This window comes from Carassius gibelio, chromosome B3, assembly GCF_023724105.1.
Source record: "Carassius gibelio isolate Cgi1373 ecotype wild population from Czech Republic chromosome B3, carGib1.2-hapl.c, whole genome shotgun sequence".
NCBI lineage: Eukaryota > Metazoa > Chordata > Actinopteri > Cypriniformes > Cyprinidae > Carassius > Carassius gibelio.
Window position 1 is genome coordinate 11189785 of NC_068398.1, and position 27720 is coordinate 11217504.

The 27720-nt window shown below is 42.1% G+C and overlaps 1 protein-coding gene and 1 long non-coding RNA gene across 3 annotated transcripts in view; one reads left to right on the forward strand and one right to left on the reverse strand.

The window, feature by feature from the left end:
• Positions 1-23957, reverse strand: part of notch3 (notch receptor 3) — a 31206-nt gene extending 7249 nt beyond the window's left edge. The window contains exons 1-22 of the mRNA XM_052550214.1: positions 23669-23957; positions 22208-22274; positions 9738-9880; positions 9313-9648; positions 8585-8707; positions 8270-8503; positions 8035-8190; positions 7734-7919; positions 6651-6764; positions 5348-5461; positions 3817-4050; positions 3616-3726; positions 3323-3515; positions 3086-3231; positions 2614-2847; positions 2373-2525; positions 2032-2260; positions 1748-1949; positions 1399-1555; positions 1136-1320; positions 886-1018; positions 51-305 (exon numbers count right to left, since the gene is read on the reverse strand). Of these exons, the coding sequence (XP_052406174.1) occupies positions 51-305; positions 886-1018; positions 1136-1320; positions 1399-1555; positions 1748-1949; positions 2032-2260; positions 2373-2525; positions 2614-2847; positions 3086-3231; positions 3323-3515; positions 3616-3726; positions 3817-4050; positions 5348-5461; positions 6651-6764; positions 7734-7919; positions 8035-8190; positions 8270-8503; positions 8585-8707; positions 9313-9648; positions 9738-9880; positions 22208-22274; positions 23669-23729 (3766 nt within the window). The 5' untranslated portion in view covers positions 23730-23957. The remainder of the gene's footprint in view (positions 1-50; positions 306-885; positions 1019-1135; positions 1321-1398; positions 1556-1747; positions 1950-2031; positions 2261-2372; positions 2526-2613; positions 2848-3085; positions 3232-3322; positions 3516-3615; positions 3727-3816; positions 4051-5347; positions 5462-6650; positions 6765-7733; positions 7920-8034; positions 8191-8269; positions 8504-8584; positions 8708-9312; positions 9649-9737; positions 9881-22207; positions 22275-23668) is intronic.
• Positions 23958-23997: 40 nt separating this feature from the next.
• The window catches only part of LOC127952006 (uncharacterized), a 30712-nt gene continuing 26989 nt past the window's right edge, over positions 23998-27720 (forward strand). The window contains exons 1-2 of one of the 2 annotated variants that reach the window (XR_008152793.1): positions 24031-24133; positions 27423-27567. This is a non-coding gene — a long non-coding RNA (uncharacterized LOC127952006). Of the gene's footprint in view, positions 24134-27422; positions 27568-27720 lie in introns of both variants that reach the window. The other variant, XR_008152794.1, reaches the window with a different exon arrangement.

Genomic DNA, 27720 nt, shown 5'->3' on the forward strand with positions numbered 1-27720 from the left:
TTGTATATGTAACTCAGAGAAACGCTTTTCAGTTTTTAGTCATCTCTCACCTGTGAAGCCGGGTTTGCACACGCACTGGTAATCATTGGGCAACTGTATGCAATCCAAGCTGTTGGAGGGGTTGCAGGGGCTGGAAAGGCACTCGTTGATGTCTCCCTCACAGCGCTCTCCAGTGAAGCCGGGAGGGCAGTTACACCTGTACCCTCCAACCCTGTCCACACAGGTGCCATTATTTTGACACTTGGGCATCCCCCGAGGCCATGAGGGAGTTGCACAGTCATCCTCGTTTATCTCACAGAGGACCCCTAAAAAGGTAATAATACAAATATTACAGTAACCTTATTCCAACCTATGTGTAACTATGTACATGACCATTCAAAGGTTAGGGGTCAGTAAGATTTTTATCTTGAAATTATTACTTTCATCAAATATGCTTTAAACTTTAAACAAAAATGACTAATGTATAATGTTTAAAAAAAGGTCTATTTTACATGTTTAAATGTTATTTTTGTTTTGTTCTTCATATAATCCTAAATAAATATAGGATATCAAAATAATATGCAGCACAACTGTTTTCAGCATTGATAATAATAATTACTGATATTGAACATCAAGCATACTAGAATGATTTCTGAAAGATCACGAGACACTGAAGACTGGATTAATGGCTGCTTTGCTTCCCAGGAAAACAAAATTATTTTATAACTGAAAACACTTATTTTAAGTTGTTACAACATTACTGTTTTATTAATCAAACAAATAACTTTACCGAACCCAAAGTTTAAGGTTTTATATATTTAGATTTTTGCACCTGAGATTCTTTGCATTTTACTCCAGGTCAAGTATTTTTATTTTTTTTACCGTGATTTTAGAAATCTATCTTACCCAGTGTGCCTGGAGGGCAGGAGCAGATGTAATGTCCCACCAGGTCAATGCAGGTTCCTCCATTCTGACACGGATGAGACTGACACTCATTGACCTCTCTCTCGCAGTTGTCCCCCTCATAACCAGGCATGCACTAGAGAAAAAGCATTTCAAGTTTAATATCAGTTCTGAGATTTTTCTTCAGGTAATTAGGCTTTATACTAGTGCACTGATAATATATGCTATTTGTAGCAGTGGTAAGATGACTCACATCGCAGGTGAATCCTCCCATGTAGCTCCTACAGGTGGCACCATTGAGGCAAGGTTTGTCTTCACAGTGGTCAAACTGGTACTCACAGTAACTGCCTGTGTAATCAGCGGGACATTTGCAGTAGTGCGTGTTGCCAGTATTGACACAGTGTCCACCATGGTGGCAAAGCTCATCTGTTTGGAGTCCTGTGTGTGAGAGCGTTGACCGTTATCAAGGTGTTTATACTGTATTCGTAAAATAAAGACATATGCAATTTGATATACCTCTCTGTCTGGCTGCAACCTCACAAGACACTCCTGGGATGTCACAATAACGACCTGACCAGCCTCCCAAACAGTCACATGTGAAGGAGGCATCTTTCTGTCTGCAGCGACCACCATTCTTACACGGGTTAGAAGGCCTGCACCAATCAACTGGATACTAAAAAAAGAGATAAAAAGAGATATTTTATTCTATAATTTATTTTAATGATTCTATTCTATCACTGATTTAAAATTCGTATTCTACTATTGCAATATTTTTTTTAATTTAATTTAATTTTAGAAAATTGGAATTATGGAATTGGAATTATTAGAATTATGTTTCGATTATGGCATGATCTGGAATTAATACCTGGCAACGGGGGCCAGAGTAGCCTTTTGGACACGAGCAGCGATATGACTCGAGGGCATCTTGACAAACTCCTCCATTAAGGCATGGCTGAGAGTCACACTCGTTCACCTCGTACTGGCAGTAGTCTCCAGTGAATCCTGACCGGCAGGTACATTTGAAGCCGTTGATCCCATCAGTGCAGGTGCCTCCATTAAAACAGGAGCTAAAACAAGGAGATTATTTGTTTATGAGCTACTAGTAGCTACATATCCTTTTATAAGGTATGAGTGACTTCACAGACTTACCTTTCAGTGCAGTCTGGTATGTTGGTCTCACAGAGTAGGCCTGTGAAGCCAGGTTTGCAAGTACAAGTGTAGCTGTTGACGTAGTCGGTGCAAGTGCCTCTATTCTTGCAGGGGTTGCTCTGACACTCATTTACCTCGGTAGCACAGTGTGCCCCTGTGAAGCCTGGCAGACAGCTGCAGCGGAATGAGTTTACTCCATCTGTACAGGATCCTCCGTTTAGACAGGGGTCTGACAAAACCAAAAACACTATTAGACCACGCCAACTGTGCTGAAGAAAAGTTGGACCCTTTCATTTGCGAGACCAGCAATAAAAACCTGGTTTCTATTGAGTTTGACTCACTTGGTGAGCAGTCGTTAATATCAGTCTCACAGTTGGGTCCGGAATAGCCAGCACGGCAGGAGCACACATAGCCACCCAAAGTATTGGTACAGGTCCCGCGGTTCTTACAGGGGTTAGATGTGCATTCATTTATGTCAATGTTACACAACTGACCTGTGGTGGGAAGGACACTTGAAGTTAGACATTCTTTAGCAAACTCAGTTCTTATAGACTTGAATTAAAACTTGTTTAAGTGACTTACCCTGCCATCCGGGTTGGCAGTTACACTGGTAGCCCAGGTAGTCAGGTGTGTGCACACAGGAAGCATGGTTGGCACAGGGGTTTGGAGTACAAGGTGTGAGCAGCTCTGCACAGGTGGGTCCGCTATAAGGTGGCTCACAGAGACATGTAAAACTGGCGATTCCGTCCATACAGGTTCCCCGATTTAGACATGGGCTGGAGGCACACTCATTGATGTTCACTTGACATAAGTTACCTGAGGATGGGAGACAGCTGTCAGAATGTAGCTATTGGCAAGAAGAGTGCAATTTTTAAGAACTTGCAGTAGGGGGAGTTTTAATGCTTTATTGGGGAATCATTACACCCTTTTCAGTGGTAGAAGTTGAATTAAAGAGGAGAGGAAATCTTTTCTTTTTAGTGGAACAACGTGTAAAAAAAACAGTTTTTGTTGTTTTTATTATAAAATGCATACTAACATAATGTATATATCTCACCTCTAAAACCCTGCCGACACTTGCAAGTGAAACCATTGAGCTGGTCGAAACAGGTGCCTGCATTCTGGCAGGGGCTGGGCAAACAATCGTTTCGGTCTAGATCGCAGTGCTTACCAACCCATCCAGGCTCACAATCACATCGATAGCTGCAGGAGCAATGCAAACAAGAGTCACACTCAAAGCACGTCTCCATTTAATACCTTCCTGCTGGTTTTAAAGTTGGTTATGGAGCTTTACCCATTAGGATCGTCCCTGCAGGTCCCATGCAAACATGGGCTGCTGGCACACTCATCCACTTGTGAATAACAGAATGGGTCATGGAAGCCTTCAGGGCACTGGCAGTGGAAGCCGTTCTCATCATCTACACAGGTTCCTCCATTGCGACAGGGATTAGACTGGCACTCATCAATCTCATCTTTACATTGAGGCCCTGAAAGGAAGAGAAGTTTATAGTGGGGTTTAATCCCGGAATCCAAAAGCTTACTTTAATTTGTATAAAAAAGAGGGTGGGGGGTCTCTCCCTTTCTCACCAGAAAAGCCAGGTTTACAGACACATTCATAGCGGTTTATGCCATCTTTGCATATTCCGTAGTCACATGGGTTGCTAGCACAGTCGTCGAAGTTGATTTCACAGTTGGTACCTGTGTGGGAAGCAAAAACCTTCTTTAAAATGTAACAAACAAAACCTAATGTAACAAATACAGCTGAATTACTGATACATCATCCCTCACCTGATGTGCCATGTTGACACTGGCAGATATACTTGTTGACTAGGTCCACACATTTGCCACTATTCTGGCAGGGGTTGCTGTGGCACTCGTTGAGCTGGTTTTCGCAGCGGTAGCCAGTGTAGCCCGGCTCACAGTTACAAGTGTAACTGGCAATGCCATCTACGCAAGTGCCATGGTGGCACGGGTCAGGCTTGCAGTTATCGATGTTACTTTCACACAGCCTTCCCTCAAAACCTGCAGAGACAAGGAGGAGATGTGTAGGGGTGAATGAGCAGAGAATGGTACTTTTCTGTTAGCCCGACATCTCAAGGGCTCGGCAAAGTGGTAAAAATGGAGAGGTATCAAATTTGCATGAAGTCTCTGCTGCTCTACAGCTTCGTTTGTGTTTGTGGTTCTTGCCTGTCAGGAACAATTTCCCTTCTGCGGACCATTACTGCACAAGCTAGGTGAGACGAAACTGCATTGTCCTCATTACTACTATTTCCATATGCTTACTGTCTGCTCATGACCACCGTAGCTCACCAAGTCTGCATGAGTGATTCAATACCCTTTATTGTTGTTTTTGTCTGGGGTGTAAATACTTCCTCGGTCTCGCTTGTACCCTTTATCCTTCTTTACCAGCACCCCTTGACTGCCCCCACTTACTTTTTACTTACTATTTGAAAATGTCTCTTCTCTTTCCCTAGTCTCAATCCATTTTCTTTTTCTCTTTTCTGTCTGCTACCTCCGTTTCCTTCTTTCTCTCTCTCTCGTGAAAGGTTCTACAGTTTGGAGTCTCTGTTCCCGTGGTTTCCATGCCGACTGTCAAGGCATTTGCCTTGTGGGTAGCAGGGCAGGGCTGGGCTGTGGTGATGAGAGAGAAAGAGAGAGAGAGAGCCCTTCACAGGCCTCACAGACCTGCTTTTGTCCCCTCGAGCAGCAGGACAATACCCTACGTCCCAGCTAACGGGACAGCTCAGCAGAGGGGAACTGGAGCGCGGAGAATACCAAACAGCAGGCTGCTTCAGACAATACACAAACTCCATGTACGTGCTTTCTAAAAGCCTAGTGACACATGTAGTATGTACTGTATCTTAAGCCCAAAACATTCACATTCAAGTTCATGCTAATTTGTTGGATAAATGAAAACCAGAAACCCTACAGGCCATTCCTGCAGGCACAACTATGTGAAAGTGAATGCTGGGAGTTTTGGTTATGCCATACGGTGCTGTGTGGGTATGCATTGTGGGTTACAGATGAACAGATGTCGGGGTGATGACAGAGCGTAACCCCCCTCATCAGCAGCTGCCGGCCTTGGTGACCCTGTGACATTGGGGTCTGCAGGGCAAAGGAGGGGGATTTGGGGCTTCTCGTCAGCCTGCCCAGCAGTACGATCATATAGACAAAAAGCATTTGACCCTGAGATCACTACATTCAGGTGTATAGATCTAGTCAGTGTTGATGATTTTGACTTTGAACCCTGAAGGGCTCCACCAAGCTCTTTCACAGCAGGCACACACAATCAGACAGACATCTTCATTTAGCAGCTTACCTTCAGCGCAGCGGCATTCGTATCCATTGGGACGGTCAACGCACTTGGCTCCATTTTGGCAAGGAGTGCTGGCGCACTCATCAATGTCGATCTGACACATGGTGCCAGTAAACCCTGGGACAGGCAAACATAGGGGTTAGAGGTCAGTCTAAGGCAGCAAAGGTGAGCTCCACACACTGGTCGGGTCATTAGGTTCAGCTTTCGGGGCAGTAAGGCTCGGTCTAGTTGGAGGTGTCCGCACCTTGAATTATTTGGAGCTAAAGTGAAATTGAGATTTCAAAGAAGCTTTGCTGAATCTCCATTTGAATTTATGATCTTAGTGGTGTTCATTATTATTAACATACACTGTGGCTTGATTCTCTTCCAGACTGTTGATAAACAGAATTTAAAACATCTGACTTGGAGCGAATACCGGAGTTTTAGAATATGCCCAAGTTTTTTATTCTCTGAATCCATCCAACAATCACAATCTCGCCTGTACTAGTTTTTTTTTTAGTACTATTCTAGATAGGATCTCTGTGCGTGTGGATAATTTTTTAGAGCTAGGCCTATGTCTAAATATGTACTGACCTATTATATGTACATTGGCAGACATTAATCAAGTTTCTTCACATTTTTGCAGTGATTAAAATTACATTATCTGGAAAATGAGCAGTCGTGTAGGCACTGAGGGGGCAGTGGGCCTTAAACACTGACTGATATCCCTTGTCTGGGAAAACGTGCTAGTAAGTACATAAAAAAGGCTGGGGCCCCACAGAAATGTTCATTTCTGCATCTTTAGAGGCTGTTGTGTTGATTAACAGTGTTATGATGGGATCTATGTTGATGCCCAGGGCAGAAGGTTAGAGGGGGAGATGCTAGAATTGTTTTCTTGGAGGCCAGTGGCCCTCCCTCTTTCCTTGCACAAACGCTACTGGCTCAATAGCTAAATGGGGGATGCGGGGTTGTCTGCCCCAGATGTAAATTGCGGACATGGAAAAGAATCTCATTAGCAGGGCTGCTGTTCCCCCCCACCACCTCTATGCAGAGGGAGACGGGTGAGACTGCCGTCCCTTCTCTATGGACAAGTTGGAAAGAGGAGGGGTGCTTGTGTAGAGGTGCCACAATGGTGTCTTTGTTTGGGCACGCAGTTGCATAGCGCTCAAGACCTCACTCTAATGAGTAATTATGAAAAAAGACTAGGGGGAAAAGTTGGGTTTAGCCTGATATTACATGAATCAAGATTGTATGTTAAGCGACCACACAAGTGAACTTTTTGGATTCTTTTGACACATACTGTTGATTCTGGGAAAATGTTTCTTACCCGGCTGACAGGTGCACGTGAAGCCATTGACCATGTCTCGGCAGATGCCATCATTTACGCAGGGGTTGCTCTCACATTCGTCAACATCCACCTCACAGTACTTCCCCTGATAGCCTGGTAGAGAGACAGGCAGAGTGAAACACAGTTCTAACCCTTGATGCATTGAAGACAGATCTCAGACTGCAGCTTCTCACAACACAGGGGCCCACAGACGCACATTGAGATGTTCTGCTACACTGCACCCTACAGCAAGTTCATGTTTCAGAGGAAATGGAGAATTGCTCTATCTATGCAAACTGGGGGCCCTGCTTTTACTAGAAGCATCACACCCTACTGTCCGCAGGATGCCCTGTGGTCATCTCTCCATTGAGAACACACATGTTCTATAATCAGCAGAGTGCTGCTCTTGTGTGTCACCCCATTCAGGTGAAACAGAGTGTGGGCCGGGGCCAGAGCACTGACGGCGGCATGGAATCAGAAAGAATTGGCCCCTCCACGTGAGCCAGGGCCAAGTCGGCGGTGATAAGGAGGGTGGGGAAGAAGAGGTGTCTGTGGAATTGAAAGGCGTATGAGCAGAAGTGGGGGAAGGGGATGAAAGTGCTGGGAAAAAGTTTGCTCTCCCTCTATGTGTGAAGGGCGAGGAACGGAGCACAGAGGGGCCCCATTGTTCCACTCCATTCCCACCACTCAAGATCTCATTATAATTCACTGCACACTCCTCCCCCTCTCTCCCAGATTGCCCAATACACCCCGCTCCCAGCGCCGATTTGTATAGTTCCCCAAAAAACCCAAAGATGCATGTCGTGCAAGGTATACGTTTTTACCGAACGTGTGCTGAAGATACAAAGCCAATATTGGTCTGTGGTTTCTGTCACTCACCCATGTGGACTAAGTTTTTCTATTTCAATTGATTACTCCTTCACAAATGACCACTATGTGAAACGTTATTGCATAACGAAACCTTCTCTGTCCTTTGCATGTTTTCTTAAGTAGGTCTACACAGTCATACAGTCTGGGAGTCCACATCGATTAGCAACAGATTGAATGTTTCTGAGTAAGTCAAGGTCAAGTTCACTGACATACCAGGCATACAGATGCATGTGAACTCGCCGATGCGGTCAAGGCAGGTGGCATCGTTCTGGCAGGGCATGGAAAGACACTCATTGATATCAATCTCACAGCGAGGGCCAGTGTAACCCCGTCCACATTGGCACTGAAATGAGCCCTCCGTGTTTACACACTTCCCAAAATGCTCACAAGGGTTGGCACCTGGCACACAAAAGAGGAGTCAGTTAATACTTACTCTCTATTGACAAAGACAAAAATAGGAAGAGACCGAAAGAATCAATTAGAGAGGGAGGCATTCACAATGAAGTAAATTTACCAATAGAACATTCATCCATGTCTTGGTTGCAGGCTCCACCAACAAAGCCAGCAGGGCAGGTGCAGATAGCCCGGCCGTTCAGAGGGTTAGTGTCACACACTGCCCCCTCATTGCAGGGATTACTGACACAAGCATCATCCAGATGACAGAGCAGACCTGTAGGGACAGCAGAATGTGACTCTGAGGACAATGGACAAAACATAAAAATAAGGAGTGATGTCAAAAACAGTCATACCAGTTTTGCCCACTGGGCACTCGCAGAAAAAGGAGGCCACGCGGTCATGACACGTGGCCCCATTGAAGCAGACAGCTGTAGCACAGTCGTCGATGTTCTCACTGCAGTCGTCCCCTGTCCAGCCGTTGACACATACACAGGTGTGTCCTCCAATAGTGTTAAAGCATGTGCCACCATTGTGACAAGCATTGGGCTGCATGAGACACTCGTTTACATCCTCAGCACAATACTGGCCTATGGAAAGAAAGACCAATGTCAAATTATTTTAATTAGAAAATTAAAAGTAAACGTAAAAAAGAAAAGGTGTGTATTTACCTGTCCATTCAGGTGGACACTGACAATTGTACGTGTTGACACCATCTACACAGATCCCAGCATTCATGCACTTGTGTCCAGGGCAGTCATCAACGTTCTCCTCGCAGTTGTGTCCCCTGAAGCCTAGGTGGAGAAATGAAATGATATGACACCGGAAACAGGGAGGTAACTGTAGTATCTGATCTATTCCTCACTTCCCCGGCACACCTAAGAACTTCCACTCAATCCTGCCCCAGAGCAATTGATGAATTGATGTACACAGTAAAGTGAGCAGTAAAAAGGTTCAGTGGGTGTTGAGTGTTTACATATTCTCACGGCGGTTCCCACAGCGGCAAAGTCAGGACCTGACAGAGCTCTGCTCCAGAGGGCCCTACTCCCTGCCATGTTTGCTTGTTTCATAATCTCTCACGGTTTCAATGACTTCCTCTTTGGCTAGGGACATTTCCTGCTTGCTCCCCAGAGGGGAGCAGAAAGGCCATAAAGTAAATTCCTGCCACAGCAGCCCACTCGCTTTCTCTCTTCCACGCTTTTACTCTCTTGCTCACTCATTCTCCAGTGTATCCTTCTCTCACTCAGTCTGAGCTATTTATAGCAAAGCATGAGGTATCACTGCCTGGAAAGTCCAGAAGCTTTGGGAAACCCCGAATCCAATGGATGAGAATGAGTATGGGAATATGATAAAGGGTGTGTCTACATGAATGTTTGCGTGTTTTTTTGTCTGTTTGTACCTGGCAAGCAAGCACACTCGTAGGTGTGGTCACCGGTCTGATGGCAGGTGCCCCCATTGAGACACTGTGAGGGGGCGCAGGGCTGGGTGGGCACCTCACATGTGCGCCCGCTGTACCCAGCAAGGCACTCACAGCGGAATGAGCCATGTGTGTTCGTGCAGATGCCACCGTTAAGGCACTTTCCGGGTTTGCGGCATTCATCAATATCATTGCGACAGTTCTTGCCCTGATACCCAGGTGGGCATGAGCAGTTGTAGTGATTATTCCAATTGGTGCAACGGGCACCATTGGCGCAGGGATTTGTGGCACATGCATCAATCAAGGAACAATCCTGACCTGCAAACACAAGAAGCGTCATTCACAAACAGACCTATATTTTTCACAAACTGTATATCATGACAAGAAGAAGACACCCTCATCTTTACCTCTGAACCCCCGCTGGCACACACAGGTGAACTGTGAGATTCCGTTGGCCACCTGGCTCTTGCAAGCTGCTCCATTTAGACAAGGCGAGCGATGACAGGGGTCCAGATGCTGACAGAGCAAACCAATATAACCAGGCCGGCATCTGTCGAGGGGCACAAACTTAAAACATGAACATATAGAAGCATTTTAGTGGGACATCAAAAGCCCAGGTCAAGAATCTCACCCAACTCATGCGCAGAACATCTAACCGCTAAATATGAAATATCTTAATATAATACAATATAATATAATAATAAAAGGTTAGTGAGCAGGTGATAACACACACACAGGCACAAACATAGAAAAATAGTCCATTTCATGCATCAACCAGATGTTGCATATATGTTTGCCTTGACTATAACAGCAGAGCCAGCTTTCCACAGTCTACTGGAATTCTGATCCAGAAAGCATGCTTCTGTCCATGCCAGTTTGCATTCCAGGATTATTACAGATTTCCCAATCTTTCCACTGCATTCAATAGTAAAGCACAGTTGTGAATGGCAGAATTACTTGTGTTTACCCATGAGAGCTTGCAAACAGTATACAATGTTCAATGTGTTAACCTGACAAAGGAAATCATTCAAAAGACAGGAGACAACAACCCATAGGTATGAGATGGTGGTCAAGCCACTTTGTGTCAGTTGAATGCAGTTCTTTCTGCTCTAATTCTGTGCTTTTTAGTGCAGGACGGTTATCTTGAAACTGAACAGGTACAATAAAATAAAAAAATTTTGCTTAATAAAGACAGTCCCTCTCATGGGTTCTGGGACCTTTGGTAAGCTAGGCTTGAGAAGCCAGTGTGTGTTAGGTAACCCTACACCCACACAGGGAGCCCCGCCACAGGAAAACCTCCCACATCAAAAACACAGTTTGAAGCTGATGACAAGCACTGGGATGGTCTGTTCTCCGGGTGTCCCCCCTCAGGCCCTCTCTCTCTCTTCACTGTAAAACAACCCCTGGGCAGCGACAACAATGGCTTTTCCTCCTCTTTCTGTTACAGGATGACCACTTTTTACACTGAGCTATCTGCAGCTTTGTTGTTTTGCCTCTTTTGTGGCTGGTGTCTCCTCTCCCACACTTTTGGGGAAGTCGTGGCCTAATGGTTAGAGGGTTGGACTCCCAATCGAAGGGTTGTGGGTTCTAGTCTCGGGTCGGACGGAATTGTGGGTGGGGGGAGTGCATGAACAGTTCTCTCTCCACCTTCAATACCACGACTGAGGTGCCCTTGAGCAAGGCATCGAACCCCCAACTGCTCCCCGGGCGCCGCAGCATAAATGGCTGCCCACTGCTCCGGGTGTGTGCTCACAGTGTGTGTGTGTGTGTTCACTGCTCTGTGTGTGTGCATTTCGGATGGGTTAAATGCAGAGCACAAATTCTGAGTATGGGTCACCATACTTGGCTGAATGTCACTTCACTCACTGTTCACTCACTCACTCATTGGAAGCAGAGAGGGCTTCAAATAAGGGCTTGCCCTATAGGGGGTGCCATTTTAGACCTCTGCTGCACCACAACGAGTGCCTGCTAGCCTTTTAGGAAATGTAAGGTCCATTCAAGCGTTTTTATCAAAACTAGAGATGACAACAGACTGTGGTGACAACAGTTTTTCTACCCAGCAAGACAATAGAGGATGACGCCACAGTGTTCTGCTGTTTGGAGGACACACCTACAGAAATGTTTCACATGGGAGTATTATACTATTCTGGAACTGGAACCCAAAAACAGATATAAGAGAGCCAAGCTTAAGCTTGAAATCTCATGTTGCTTGCGTCAAGAGTCCCAAGTCTCACGATTTAAGAGATTTATGTCGGATTCTTAACAGAAACTGTTATGTTATGGATAAAATTCAGTGCTTAAGAGTGAAGAAAAGAAAAAAGTGAACTTGTTTCAATCATATCATTAGCGATGTCTGCTTAATAGTAATTATGTTGACTTCATAACACAAGAGTTTATTTGCTGGCCAAAGTTTTTTTTTCTCTCCAGGTCTGAGAATTTGAAGCAAAAAAGGCCTATGGATCAAACCGAAGGATGATATATCAAAAACACAATTAATCATGTCTGTTATTAATCTGTTTCAATTCATCCAGCTACATGAACTGTAAAAATAAGTCACGACTACATGTCCATGTGGAGTTTCTTTTTCGGGTTTCCCCCCCAACACAAGTAAGAAAAAGAGCAGAAATAAGAGAATTCTTCATGAATACCATCTCCTGAAGTCAGCAATGCGGCACACTGCTTTTCCCTATGAACCCTTCACATGCCGGGAGGTCAAATGTCAGAGGTCAGCAGTCTGATTGTGATGATAATGTCAGGCAGTGTAGTGGGGGGTGGGTCGGGGGCGTCTGTTAGGGAAGAGAATGTCTTTCGGAGGGTGGGATGGGGGAAGAGTCCGGTACGGAGAGTCATGTCATGTCATATTTCCTGTAATCCCTCGTCTCCTGCTCTGAAAACACTCACACTCTTTCTGAATCCCAGATCCCTGTTGCTGTGGCAACCTCACAGACGACCGAGCAAGCCTGACACCCCACCAATCACCCCCTACCCTTCATCCCCTTGGCTATTTGTCATGGCTTGGCTGGGTTTATTTAGAGGCAAATTAACTATGTCTGGAATCTCGGGGGTCATGAAAAAAAATGAAACTAGGAGTTGTGGCACAAAAAGAGGTTCAACTAGCATGCAGTCTGATACTCAAGCCTTTAAAAAAATATCCATTCCAGGCAATGGGCCTTTAAATGGCGAAAAATGCCTAGACACAGCCTACTTTACAACCTGTTGTTCTCCTGTCTATGGCATGTGAGTGCATGTGTGAGCTGTTAGGAATGTGCAATGAAGACCAAATTGGTCAGATTCTTGGGTACACCTTATAACTGGGCTATTTTTATATATCTTTGTTACAAGATTTGTAATAAAAACAAAACAAAAACATACCTTTTGTACATAAGTGTGGCCAGTAAGAGGTCAAACAAAAGATAAACTTTTTGGACAGATAACAATGGGCACAATCACGGAGGAACTGCTCGTGGGATTTCAAAGAGTCACTGGACTGTGAGGACTTCTAGATGCATTGACAAGTAGGGATGCACCGGTTGACCAGCCATAAATCGGAACCGGACAGTTTTTGCTTAAAATATGCGATCAGTGTTTGTTTTTTTTGCGGCCGATTTTTTCGGGAAGTGTGCACAGACTACATTGTAATCATTCGCTATCATGTTATTTGTGTGGAAGTATTTTGAAATCTGTGCGCAGGACACGTGAAGCCGTTCAGAGCTGGAAGTGCAGAGCTACATGTCTGAGGCACAGATAGCAGGAAGCTATGTTGGTGTACTGGCGCACAAATAAAAGCCCCTTTCCTGTGCTCATTGAAGCTGCATGAGCGTATGTACCTGTCCGCGCCCTGCACAAGCAGAGACAGTGAAGGATGTTCAGATCAACTTCTCGCGTGTTGGATGAGAAGCGAAACTGATGACTAAACTGTGACAAAACTAAAATGTTGTTTTTTTTTCGTTTTTTTTTCGTAAAGTACAACTTACATACACGTTTGAAAAGCCATAAGTAAACAGTTCTGTATAGGATGATTATTTTTTATTTTACCTTAAAATTGCATCGACTTAATTTGATTTAAAAATATTCTGCTGTAGCACACTTAAAACAAGTGTTTCATTGATCCAACTGTTATCCAATTTCATTCCAAAATGTTAAAATCATATTGGTGCGTATAAAACAAAGATGCAAAGTGTTTATTTTAACATTTTGGAATAATTTATTTATATAGCATAATTTTATTTAGTCTCACTGGAAAATACCTTTAATTTCACATGGTTACAGTTAATCTTTTCATTTAAGGCCAGTTCTATGTAGTTTCAACCCAATTCAAAAACAAAAGCTAAATGCTGATGTCTGTAACATCTATGTTTGTACTGAAAGTCGGAAATCGGAAATCGGTATCGGAATCGTCCAGTTTACTTGCAAAAAAATCGGTATCGGAATCAGCCATGAAAAATCATGATCGGTGAATTACTTTTGACAAGTACTATTTCCATACACAAAGAAAGGGAGCCTCTTGCCTTCAAAACATGATAACTTGCATGTGTGTGAGAGTTTTGGAACTCATTGCCTCTCTTTGTGTGTGTGTGTGTGTGTGTGTGTGTATATCAGTGCTGAAGTTCCATACTTATTAAGTGTGTGAGAATGTGTAGATATTGGTAAAGTAGCAGCAGGGGGAGGTTAGGATATTTGTCCTCACACGGTGTTCTGCAGCCAAAACACACATTCTTTTGTCTGGGCCTTGGCTGTGCATATCAGTCATCCAAAAACATACAGCCAAGAGTCTTATCAGAGCTTTCAGAGTGAAAAATAACTCATTGTAAAGGACCTTCAACCTGGCAGGAACTCCACCATGAGTGAGGATGTTCGACCAAGAAAAATTTGGACAATTTGAGTGTCATATGGTATGGAAATGAGCTGTTTCGCTTTTATCCAGGTGTGGGATGTTTCTCAGCATGACTATTGAGTCAAATATACCAAGACTTGACCCCTGGCCCCTAAGTAATATCAGAGTAGACAAGGCTGAGGTAGGAAGAGGTCAAAAACAGTAATCCCCCAATGTCACAACACCAATGATGGTTCATGCCAGCTGCAAATAGCACTAAACAACTGTTCACATCTGTTTGCACCATTTTGGATAACTGCCTTCTCTCTGCTTCTTTAAAGGATTACACCCAAAACAATGGCACTATTCTGTCAGCAAATCTCCAAACAGATGTGCACAAACACACACACATGAATGCAGGCTGTTAGATCACATGCACAAGTATAGCCACACAGTCACAGCACGCTTTCCCTGATACTGTTGATCGTAGGTTAATGAAGCAGACGGACAAGGGTGACAATTAAGAAATGATTCTTAACAGAGAAAAACAAACAGCTCAGGGCATTGATGCAGTAAAACACCTCCACAAATACCTCACATGCACACTCAAACACACTGAGTGACTTACAAACACTTTCCTCTCCAAGGATGCTGAGAAACCACAAGATATGTCAGATTGGAAAAACAAAGGATAGGGCCTCATTCAAAAATATTGTATAGGTGTATCTACATACCATATCAAAAGAAGTTCATGGGACCTGACAGCCTTTTGGACTCTCAAGGACTTTTGTAACTTATATATGCATGCACACAGGGGCTTTTTGGATGCTGACGGAATGATACATGTATGTGAAGCTCGGCATCTCTGCTTGCTTTTGAAACCCAATTCTGTTTTTTCTGATCTCAGGGTCATTGTGGCAATGTCATCTGACACTATTCTCTTTACAACAATACCATACAATCATCTAAGGTCACAACACCTGTGGACGGGAAGCAAAAACACACCACTTCTCCCTGAAAGAGCTTTATCTGGTCAGTCATGGTCCAGGAGGCACCAAGCACGAGAGAGTTCCCAACAGGATTCAAATGTCCTGGGTACTTGAAGCCATCCTTCCCACACTGAGGTGAAAGACAATAACCATGTATTTCACAAAGTCAACTCTTTGCTTAGTAGGAAGTAAATTGAGTGTAGGTCACCTGCTATTAATGTCACTGAAACTAAACCCTGTTTTGTTTGCTTTGAAAACAATGAAAATCTGAGGTTTAAAGCAACTTTCCGGGTATCAAAATGCCGAAAGTCCCCTAAGAAAAAAAAAGTCTATGGCAGTGTCTGGCATATAGCCGCTCCATTCCTTTGTGAAGAGCCCATACTGACACCAAACTGCCAACTAGAGCCTGTTCCCCCTCCCCCAACTGCCCCCTCCCAGCTCCCCATCTTCTCAAAGAGGAACCAATGTGGGGGTAGGGGAGCACTTTGTGGGCCAAATAAAAGAGCTAAAGTAGTCAGAACCCTATTGTTTAAGGACGGGGGAGCAGTGGCCCAAACAGCCGGGCTTTCAGGCCTGTGCTCAAACGAACCAACAGGCCTCTGCTGTAGCCTGGCAACAGTAACCCATGGCTGAGGAGAGAGCTGAGAGGGAGGGGGTTTGTGAGGACAGAACTTTCACAGGAACTGAACCTTCCAGAGTTTCACATAAACGTTCTTGCTGAAAGTAAGTTATCGCTAAAATTATCGCTGAAAGTAAAGGAAACTTTTAAAATTGGAATTAAATTTATACATATTGCATGTGAAAGCAGTTTTGGTTTTTAGCCAATGTAATCTAACATCTAATATAACAGATAAACTAAACTTTTCAACAAGAAGCACCTTTCAACTCATGGAAATATGTAGATGGATAGATATCCATGAAATATCCATGTTTGTCTTCCTTTGCCAACCCACTGCCCCGCTGTGTTGCATTATCCACATAATTATCTATCTGTAAAATCATTATAAAAAATGGACTGGAAGCAGACTAAACATGAATGTGGTCCTTCAAGACTCCTGGCTAAAGCCTTAAACATAGATCTAATCAAACTAAAACTCAACAAAAACACTTACTTAAAAGCAAAGCATTTTTTATCAGATCAGATTTTATGTTTTTGAAACAAAGTAGCGTGAAGAATGTAACTTTCCTCAATGCTCATAAAAAAACCTCCAGAATTTCTGGTATTGCTAACAAGCCAACCATAACCACATTTCAGGCACCCCAGACTCGAGGTCTTCTAAAGCATTCTTCACTGTACTTCACCACAAAACCACACCCCAGCACCTAAACTGATCCAGATCTCTTGGAACTCCAAGAGAAGTAGTCGATTCTGGAGAGCTGAAGTCAAAAGTGAGTGAAAAGTGAAGTGACATTCAGCCAAGTATGGTGACCCATACTCAGAATTTGTGCTCTGCATTTAACCCATCCGAAATGGGAGTCCAACCCTCTAACCATTAGGCCACGACTTAGGCCAAGTCTCCGCTAATATGCCTCAAGAATCTCAGAAAACTAGAGATGGAAGAAACTAACTCCACATAACTCTAACTCTAGCTATAACTTGAAGTGTCCTGCAATACGAATTACGCAATCTCACTGGGAATTTGACATACCCTCATTTTGAAGCATGAAGAACATCCTGTAAAATGCTGCCAACCCCTCTAATCTATCTCATAAATCACAAATCATGCAGATAGGTGGGATGCACTCTGAGAACTCCCAGTTCATTGCTACATCATATCTAAAAACACTTCGGAAAGCTTTAATGTGACTGTGATCAGAAAACACAGAGCTCTAGAGGGCCTGATAAGAGTGAAAGAGTACACTCAGGTAGAGGCCAAAGAATGCTTCTTATCTTCTGCTCCGCCACCCATAAACTACTCTGGTTCTTTTGCTTATCTTTCCCGTTATCAATAAACACCCAAACAAACAGCAACTTTCCTCCTTACATTATCACAGCTGGGCCTACTCCCGCACTACAATGTGTGTGAGTGTATGATCATACTGGACTAAATTCAATAAAAGGGATTAGCACATATTGGAATCAAATAGTTTAAGGGTGTTTAAAGTAGATTACCACTCTATCGACCAACTGCACTCATACAGAACAGATTTGTGATGTGGTGGTGGGATATCTGATATGGCTCAAAAAAAGTTTCAAAAATGAGAGAGGGCAAGGACACATCGTAAGCTCTTCTCTGCAGTCTTGATAGACAGGATGTGAGTAGAGTAGATGGGTCAGGAGTCAGCACTTCCTGTGACAGGGCCTGGGAACCAGGACTCCCTGCTTGAGACATCAAACCATACAGGCATACATTACAGCCTAACTGCTCTCCAACACTATCAACTCAGTAGGGTTCTCTTCTCAATCTGCTTACTTTCAGGTGAATGTCTCAATCCACCCAGCAAGCAGACATTACCATATCAATCATTTTGATAGTTTTGCTCAAAACATTCCTGAACAGACTGGAGGAAACAACCGCAATGAATGCAATGGTGGCAGAGGAGGAATCTTAGAAAGCATTCCAAACTAATCCACTATATATTAAGGGAAAGGAACATTATCTCTTAAGTGCTAAACTCAGTGTAAACAAACAGTGCTCCAACCCTTTAAAATATAAACAACTAGCTATAGGTATACACTATTCTTTAAGTAAATGGACAGCGGCCTTTGATATCAACTCTCTGGGCTAAATTATGAAATAAGCTACAGTTTTTAGGTCACAGAAAGCAGTGATTGCGGAGCCGGCTTCATGTCTAACTGTCCTCATACATCATTTCTTAAGAACCAGAGAGCTTCCATGGGTCACTAAAACACAACACTCCTACTGGGGTCAAGGCGACACCATCAATAACGGACAGAGCCCCAGTGTATCCACTTCCTTTCTGAGCAAATGGGTGGGAAAGTGCAAACATAAATGTCGAATTTCATTCTCATCGTTACCCTTTGGCTCACACACTTTCATCTTCACTGTTTGTTGTCAGAGAGTGACACTGGCCTGGGCTTGCAGAGCCTGCATAGACAATGGAGAACCTCCGCATCAGTTCGCTGCGTGTGTGTGAGCATGTGTTAGGAGGCCCGTGGGCCGCCGGCTCCGCTCCTCCATAGGCCCGTCTGTCTCGGCATGGGGTGGCATGTTGTTCAATGGCAGCACCTGGCCCTCCGCTCCCCCTTTGTACGGCTCTGACTTCACTGGATTACCATCACAACCACCAGCTGTCCCTCTATACCCCAACATAACCCCTTTCTCCAACACACATCCCCACCCCCGCCTTATTCTTCCAGCTGGACCTTCTCTGAATGACACTCTCACAATCTGCCTAATTATCTCTTTGCTTCAGTCGAGACTTTATCCCACACAGCACTTGCTTGCACACTCTCCACACTGGGGGTTTGAGATTAGAGACACTTTAACAGAGCTTCCTGACTCTTCACCTAGAGTGACATTCCTGGACTCCTCACAACAAGTGTGCTGTCATTCCAACTCTTGCATTTCCTATAGATGTGGGATTCAGAGAGCGACAGTCCATAGCAGGACCCGAATTTAATAACCGGATCGACAGAGCATTCTGCTGTATACCCAAAGATACCCTGACTTTATTCCTTGATGTCACCTCCACAGGGTAAATTTTGCAAAATACAGTTGACACAGTGATCATATGATGACCTTTACACACCTGTGTTACACATCCTGAACATTCCAGATGTTAACTCTATTCCAAGTAGCCCAAGAAGCATTGGACTGTGGCCAATTGTGAAGAAGCACTCAGTGGAGAGAGTTAGAGAGGGATTACTCCTGTAATCTGTCATGGATTGCACCAGTCACTGAAGCTCTCAGCGCAGGGGACCATGAAATGACACAGGAGCCAAAGAAGAACTAAGGCTCAATATATGCCTCAACCAGACCCTGGTAGAACAACTGTCAACACAACAGGCTTATAAGTGAGCTGGTAACAATTACAGTCCTAAGGGCCATATTCGCATAATATTACAGTCTCACTAGAGAGCCCTCTTGCAACAAGGATACTACACTAAATAGGATAATCAACTTCCTCCAGGCACATTAGCTCTCGTTGTAAGGAAGGAAAACACGTCACAAAGAGGAACAGGTGGAAGATTTGTTTCCAAGGTTTTTTTTTCAGAGTCCAGATTTCAGCACAGCTTGAAAATCTCAGCGGCATTCTTGTGAAATTCTGAGGTTCAACCAGTACTCCTTACTATGTCTAGTTCAACCTTTGCCTCTGTTTGCTTAAATTATCCATTCCTTTCTCTGTTGTTCCCTCACTCTCATATGACCTTTCTTTTCCAGTCCTCCTCCTTCTACTCTCTCTGGTCTCTCTAGAGGTGCTGGGTTACAGGTTGGTATCTGGAGGAATAAAGGTTCCTTTCGGTTGTTTTGGATCTCTGGTTTCATTTAAGATCTCTAGGGAGGGGGTTGGATTGGGACTACTGTCCCCATAGCTCAAGGACTGGTTGGACCACTCTCTTGTGGCTGGTCATTCCAGATGGTTGTGTGGCATGACATTTACTGTCCTTCTTATTTAAAAAAAAAAAAAGGAAAAATACCACCTGCTGCCACCAACACAACAGACTGTATGTGAAGTGCTCTTCACACACATACAATAAAATTTCACCATTTAAAACAGAAAATGTCATAACGCTGTCAACAAAATATCTAATTTAGAAAAACCTCTGGAGTGAGTCGAGCAGGAATGAACAAAGCACTATTTAACAGCATTACACATTTACTAACATACTGTGCTCATAACTTGGCTTGAAGTGTGCTGGGTAATGATTAAAGACTGTTACACTGACACACAAGGCATCTGAGTACCACCTTGCCATATTTATCTAACTCCAGAGTTTTATGAGAATTATATATATGCCCAAAGCAGTGGCGGCTTATTTCATTTTAATAAGAAATAATTCCCATGATTATTATATTTAAAAAAAGTCACATAAATCACTGTTTACACAACTCACTTATATTACACGGCTCCCTACTATCCAAATAAATCTTTGCTCTTTCGTGTTTTTTTCACCTTCTCCGAGAGATGATGCATTTCAATGACACCTGTAGTCATCCATGCGATGTCCATCACGCTCTCGCGATGGAACAGCTACTTCGCAACCTACTAGCCTTTTTCTACGCTCATACCACGTCCTCGAAAATCCTAGTTTATACAACTTCCTGTAGATACTTGTTTGATGTTTACATTTCGTCTTGGTTGTCCTAATGACCTAATTGCTATGACGAATTAATGGTATTTACTGACACAATAGAATTAATCTGCGCCGAGGTAACGTTTGCCGTCGTGTCGATCAAGTTAAGCTGACAAAGGCATAGCTGTCCCCGTCTCTCTCTCTCTCTCTCTTTTTTCACATGTTATAAAGATATTAAAGTAGTTTTTAAAATTTTTCTTGTTGTTAAAATTCAAAATAGTTTTTAAATATTATTGGATGTCACTGATCCCACCAGTCATTGCACAAGTTAAAGTTACGCATGATGACGAAAGCACATTAGGGCTAGCCCTCCCGGAACTCATTGAGATTGCATTGCAGTGCCTGCAGTTCGAAAAAAAATGATCTTTGAACGGAAGTATATGAGAGCACTCGGGCCGATTCTCAGTTTGACAGAATTCGCCTAAAAGGGGCGATACTACACAAAACGCGACTCGGCGCTGATTAGACTATTTAGAGGCAGCACAAACAGTCTGGTTGAATGTAAAAGAAAAAAAAGATCCATCCCTTTCCTTTGGTGGTGCGTCGCACAATCGCCCTAATGGAGAAACCGTCACCGGCCCAAAGTTTTAAAACAAAAAACAATGACTTTTAGCTTCCCTCAACCTCAAAAATTATCAATCAGTTGGGACTTAAATCCCAGTTTCCACAACCAACCACCTCTGGTGTGCGTTTGCATTAAAATGTCAGGTTTAAAGTCCAACAAGGCTTCATCTAGGATACTTGGCCAGTGAGCATTCAATAACAACTTTCCTGGGTTAAGAGATTATTTGGTTAATGGAGGGGGGGTTTACGTAGGTACATTATGCCTTAAAGGCACAAAACAGCAACATCTTACAGTTATAAAATAACCAAAGTAAAGATAACTTAACACTAACAAGCTGTATAAAAAAGTTTTCTTAGAGTGAACACTAGTGCAGTTGGGGGAGCTTTACTTGGTTGTGAAATTTTTGTTTTAAGTTGGATGGTGAAGGAGTGGTCACATACCATTAAGTAATAAACATGGCTTTCATGTTCAAATAAAAAATACAAAACTATTTCCTGCATCTTACAACCACTGATCTGTAGAGATACATTTACCAAACACAAAATGTATTGCTTTTAGTTTAACACCCTATTGATTTTGCCATTACACACAACCACTGAGAGTGGTTCCCACGTATTAGTGCCTCCTGGAAAAAAACACTAATCACCATGAATGGAAGCTAGAGTGCACAGACACCATTTTCCAAATCAGGCGGGAAACATAAAACAACAGCCTCAGGCTTTCATGTGATAACAATCACTTTGTATTAGCATAAACAATGAAGACAAAGACTGTGTGAAGGGATGCTACACATTTGGAACACTACTTGGCATGAGCAAAAAAAAGCTCACATTGACTCACTATCAGAAGTTCAATCAAATATTTTATGTGACTGATATATTGTGGACAGGTGCAGTAGTGTGGCTTTATTGTTAGCACAAAATTATATGGTCCAACTTGATTTAAACATGAGTCATAGAATCTGGTCAATGATTCAGATTCTTATACTAAAACTCAAAGGACATTAAACTCACACACAGACACACAGACACACACACACACACACACACACACACACACACTGTGAAACTGATTACCAAGGTTGAATAACAGCAATAGCAACAGTCATCCAGTTAACCTGCTGAAACCACACCACTGTGAATAGGCTTTCTATTCATTAAAGAGGATTTTAGCAAACAATTTTGAGTTCGATAAAGTGTAGGCTATGGAATTAAAGTGTATTTGCAATAAAATGACAACTGTGGGCTTACAAGCATCTTGAATCGGCACACATTCCTCCATTTTCGCACGGCCTGTGTGTATCCACGCAGCGCAGTCCTGTGGAAAGAGAGGGCACAATGAGGCACAGACCACTTTATAAAGAAACGAAAGAAGCAAAGACCCTTTCCTATTGAAATAGTAGCAAGATATTACATTTCTTTTCTATTTACAACACGCATATCCCGCTTATTTCACAGAGAAACAGTGCCTCGTTTAAGATTGTTTACTTTTTTTCTAAATATACATTGCCTCTTATCTGTGAGTGTGCCGCAAGATAACATTCAGATTCTTTCGCTCAGACTCCCGCTTTGAATGACAATAGAATTCACCACGTGAACTCTTATCTAATACGAAGCAACAGAGCCTTATTATTTCAGATAATAGCTACTCTAATACTTAGCAGAACTTTATCAATTTAACGGTAACTGTTTGCTACGAAGATCTCCTTTTGGTCTTTGAGCGCATTCAAGCTCATGCATCAGATTTCATTCTTTTTCGTTTCAGAATATGGGTTTGTATTTCCCATAATTGTGTATTTTAAATAGGCCTACATAGACTAGCTGATTGAACTTAGAATCAGAAGGGAAATCACAATCCGTTGTGGGGAATACTGCATTTCATCACAAAAAACGATGTTTCAGAATTTTATGATAAGTGCACAAAACAAAAGGAAAGTTCAATTGTTGATTGTTCTATGTAAAAGACACCGGCACAATAAAGGATCAAGCCGCTTTGTGTACGAGAAATCCCACAAAAATCATTATGTATGTTTCCAGTCACAATATTTCAGCATAGAAAAATACCAAAAGCGTAAAATGTATCAGATATAATCTACTGCAGTGATTTAACAGTAGGACCCTGATGACAATCTAAATTGCACGCTGATAGGTCGTTTACTACAAGTGCAGCGAAGCGGACATTTAGGCTACTTTGTTACTTTCTCACGGTTCAGACAAGGACAAAATACACACTGACTCAGTATGCCCTCTAAAATTATTAATATGTTATGTAGAAGAACTAAACTCGTAAAAGTTACACAACAATAAATAATTAACAAATGCAACATTTCTCTGCAACAAAGAGAATGTGTCATCGTGTGGTTTGAAAGCTTTATCCCATCATCACTTAATAATTCGTGCATAATGTTCTGCAATGATTTTCATAACGTAATTCGGGGCGTAATAAAAGTGCAGTGGTTTATTACAAAAACGTAATGCTTCACGTTTAAATGTAGGCTATTCTGACCTAATGATGGACTAACACATTAGAGAACAGACTATCAATTAATTATCTACTGCACCAGATTTCAGAAAGCTATGGGCAAACCCGCAAAATGTCATAAAAGAGCATTAATAAAAGACAGGTCGTGATGTTCTTTCATTGGTTCTAATGTAACAGGTTACACGTAAATCAGTTATCCAGACAAAAAGAGAGAAAAGCATCAGTCATACCTTCGCTGTTTTGCACAAGATATAAAATTGACAGAAATATCCAAAGACTGTAATTCCCCATTTCTGTGGAAACTCGATCCTACTCCTTTTTTGAAATGTTAGCAATAATACATCCTTTAAAAAAATGACACGGTGATTAAAGTTCCAATGAATCACATTGATGAAGTAGCGTCATATAATTTGACTTGAGAGAAATTCATAGAAATTGAGCGTTTTCGATATAGTCCAATTCCGTATTTCCTCTGCAGCTCGGACTCGGCTGCCGTGCGTCTCGAAACACCTCCAGGAACTTTTGAAAAAGTTTCTCCACTTCACTTCGGATCCGAGTCCGCAGCAAGCCTTCGTATCACTCCGCCCCCTCCTCAAGCCTTCGCTCACTCAAGGATGTTGTTTGTCCTTCCGCTGAAAGGAATAGTGCAGATTCGTCAAGGGCTTGGAAATACATTTTTATCATCGGAAAAACAGGTTATGTAGAGGATTAAATCTTAAACAAGACACAAGAGTAACATTTGCACTTCTGTTCTTTTTTTGTTCTTTAAATAAATGAACAGGTAGACTAATGAAGTGACGAAAGGTAAGAAATATGTAGAAAATGTGATGTTAGTAAACGGTAAAGAGAAGGGGCACAATAGCGAGTCACGTTAAGTTTAGGAATATAGTTGATTCAAATATATCTATTTACTAGAAGAAAATGGAAATATAAGGAAAACTAATAATGCTTTTTTTCAGAGTGTATGTGCTGATAGCAAATCTAAGCTGAATTAGCTGTCTGTTGGTCTAGTAGGCTAACATGTTTTCTTTAACTAATAATAATCACCCTTCACTGCATGGAAAAAAACGTCCTTAACAGTTTATTTGAGGGATTATACTTAAACACATACTTTTACAATACTTTTCAGAAACAAAAATAATATTTAGTTAAAGGAAATAAACTTAGCATTAAGATATGTTAAAACAAAACCATGCTAGTAAGAGCTAATCAGACGCACTGCTAAGGATAGCAACTCACCAAAGACTTTTGATTAAAACAAGTCAGTTTTACACTAGCACTATTTTTATATGTACTTTAAAATACTCTAAAGTTTTAGATTAAGAAAATGTATTTATTTATATTGCCAAACAACATAGTTGTCTGGAATTTGTTAGTTGAACACAACTAACACACTAAGACAAAAAAACAAAACAAAAACATTCAGTACATATTGAGATATGAAATGGAGATTTGTTAATCTGTCCTTGCGACCTGTTTCACTTAATCATATAAAGGGCCTTTGGGATCTCCCACATGACGTATGTAAATGGTCATTTGTTTTTGTATTTACATTTTTATATTGTGTTGAAGAATATGAATTGTGTTTGGTAGATGAAAATGGGAGCAGACGTTGCTCTCCCTCATTTCTCGCAAAGCAGCATGGGTGTTCATTGAAGCTTCTTCACTACACCCTGCCCTGGTGTACTCATTTTCTGCAACATATAGAGCCTCAGTTGTTCTTTGGCACATAGCAGAGCTGGTTGCTTACAGAGACAATGGCAGTGATTTGAATGAGAAAAGGGCTACTGCATTATGACACAGTTTCTCTCTGCAGGGGGTGCAGGAGGGGGGACGGGCAAAACACTAACATTTAGGGTACCCCATCTATCAGTGAATAAATTAGTGCAAGCAATGTGTATGGGGTCTATAAAGCTCACAGCAAATATGAGACAACAACATTATAGTGGGATAAGTAGAAAGTTTGTATTGGCCTATCTAGCACCAACAAGTATCATTTACTTTCAAAAGTTAACCAGAAGATTCATAGAATGATTGTTTTCGGAATCATGTAGTGAAGACACTTAGCCTAAAACCATAACATGCATTTTATTTCACTATTGTGGGTAATTATTAGGTTATCTCTGAAAAATAATAGTTTGGTGCCATATCAGCTATTTGCTTATATTATTAAAGATTTTTTTTCTTGTATCAGTGTTGGCTTGATGGGGAGCTGTGGCCTAATGGTTAGAGAGTTGGACTTGTAACCCGAAGGTTGCAGGTTCGAGTCTCAGTGCTGGTAGGAGTTGGAGGTTGGAGGGAGTGAATGAACAGCGCTCTTTTCCACCCTCAATACCCAGTGCTGAAGTGCTCTTGAGCAAGGCACTGAACCCCCAGTTGGTGCCCGCTGCTCTGGGTGTGTGTTCACGTCTCACTGCTGTGTGTGTGCACTTGGATGGGTTAAATGCAGAGCACCAATTCTGAGCATTGGTTACCATACTTGGCAAATGTCACGACTTTCACTTCACTTTTTTTTTTCACTTAGATATGTTTTTATTAGATTATTATTTTTTTTTTAGATTTTTTGATTTAGTAAATAGAATAATGTCAAATTATCATTTTTTGATGTGTCAGACAAATTTTTTACTTTGGTGCACCTGCATTTAACAGCCATGGAAATGGTCAAGCGATAGTCTGTTGTACATCTAGGGCTAAGCTTTATGTCTTATTTTTTTAAACAGAGAAATGGGATAAATCGCCTGCCACAATTCACCAGGAACCATAACCTGAGCACCTGCTTTTATTTGTTGTGGTTTAGCTACCTGATTAGTTAATTCAATTGGGTTTCACCACTTTTCAATCTCTACTATTTTTAATCAGACTCTCCTAGAGTATTTATATTTCACTGAGTGTGTACTTCAGATTATCATGGCTCTCTTCTGGTTGTGCTAGATAATTGGAGAATGTTAAGCAACAGTTGTCTGATGTAGCTTCTTTGAGATGTCATTTTGAGTACTTGTGGATTCAGACTGGTAACAGGAGCTGTTCTCTCCTGCCGCATTTCAGGATGCCATTTTATTTATTGTTTTTGTTGTGTACGAGGTTAATTCATGCACACTATTCTGAAGGGGAGGCAATATTTTTTGTCTGCCTGTCAAATTGTGGTTATGGTTGGCAGATGACTTGAAATAGATCAAATGGCTCTGTTGTCACAGCGCTCTGATGACAGAGAGTCAGTAATACGAGTGTGTTTTAGTTAAAATATGAGAAAAAAACCATGATAAATGGTTCTCTGCAGCAGAGAAAAAGTGTTTTGAGGGAACCCGTTGAACTGCAAAATGCTTACCATGAAATTTCAAAGCAACAAATCTATCAGATGAGAATCTTTTGTCTCATTGAGCTTGACATGAAATGTTTCATATGTGCACCTCAGGCGATTAATATGTGGCCATGATATAAAGATTTTTATGAGCATTTTTTTTTTTATATATTGGGCTTTTAACGTTAAAGGACATGCTATATTTTTTGTTAATTTATGTAAGCAGTGTGTGAAACTGCAGAGGTGTGTATGTGTTTAGAAAGGAAAGTGAAAATGAAGGGAAAGAAAGGTGATGAGGTTCTCGCAGAGCTCTATGGGGTTCCAACATCAGACAAACAAGAAGGTGATGGACACACTGATTTACTGCCCTAGTTACTGCTGGTGAAGGCAAAACGTGGTCTCACGCTTGCCTTCAGCACCTGGGGGCATGTTTAAATGTAGAGGTCATGTGCCTAGATTCTGATTAGTTAAACATCCCATTGATGTTGTATTTCTGAAAAGAGGAAATTTGCTCAGCTGTATAGACTCTCACTTGCAATATTGATGTTTATCAAACATCAGCAAATATTTGAGTACTATTGTGATGTAGTAGTGCTTTGTAATCCAGTCTGCTGTTTTTTTGTAGTTATATATTTTCCCCCTATTCTTTGTGTGGATGGATTGGTACTGTATGTTCTAAATGGAAGTGGGATGGTGAATCTACTTTGTGAAGGTGGACCACCCTGTGGGAAGCAATGCCAAATGTCCCTGTTCCTCACTCTTCACCCACTTAACCCCCCACCCCGAACATCCCAGAGGAGATTGCTGATAACTGCACACTGAAACATACAAGTAAGTCTTAAAAATAATTAGGGTAATAAGCAGTTAAAGAAGAAGGGAATAAAAGCTGGAAAACTGCATTTGGATTTATCAAGGATACGGTTAATAGTGAAGCAGAATGGCTTACGTCATTAATAACAAAACTGTTCAACAATGGTCCTGTTC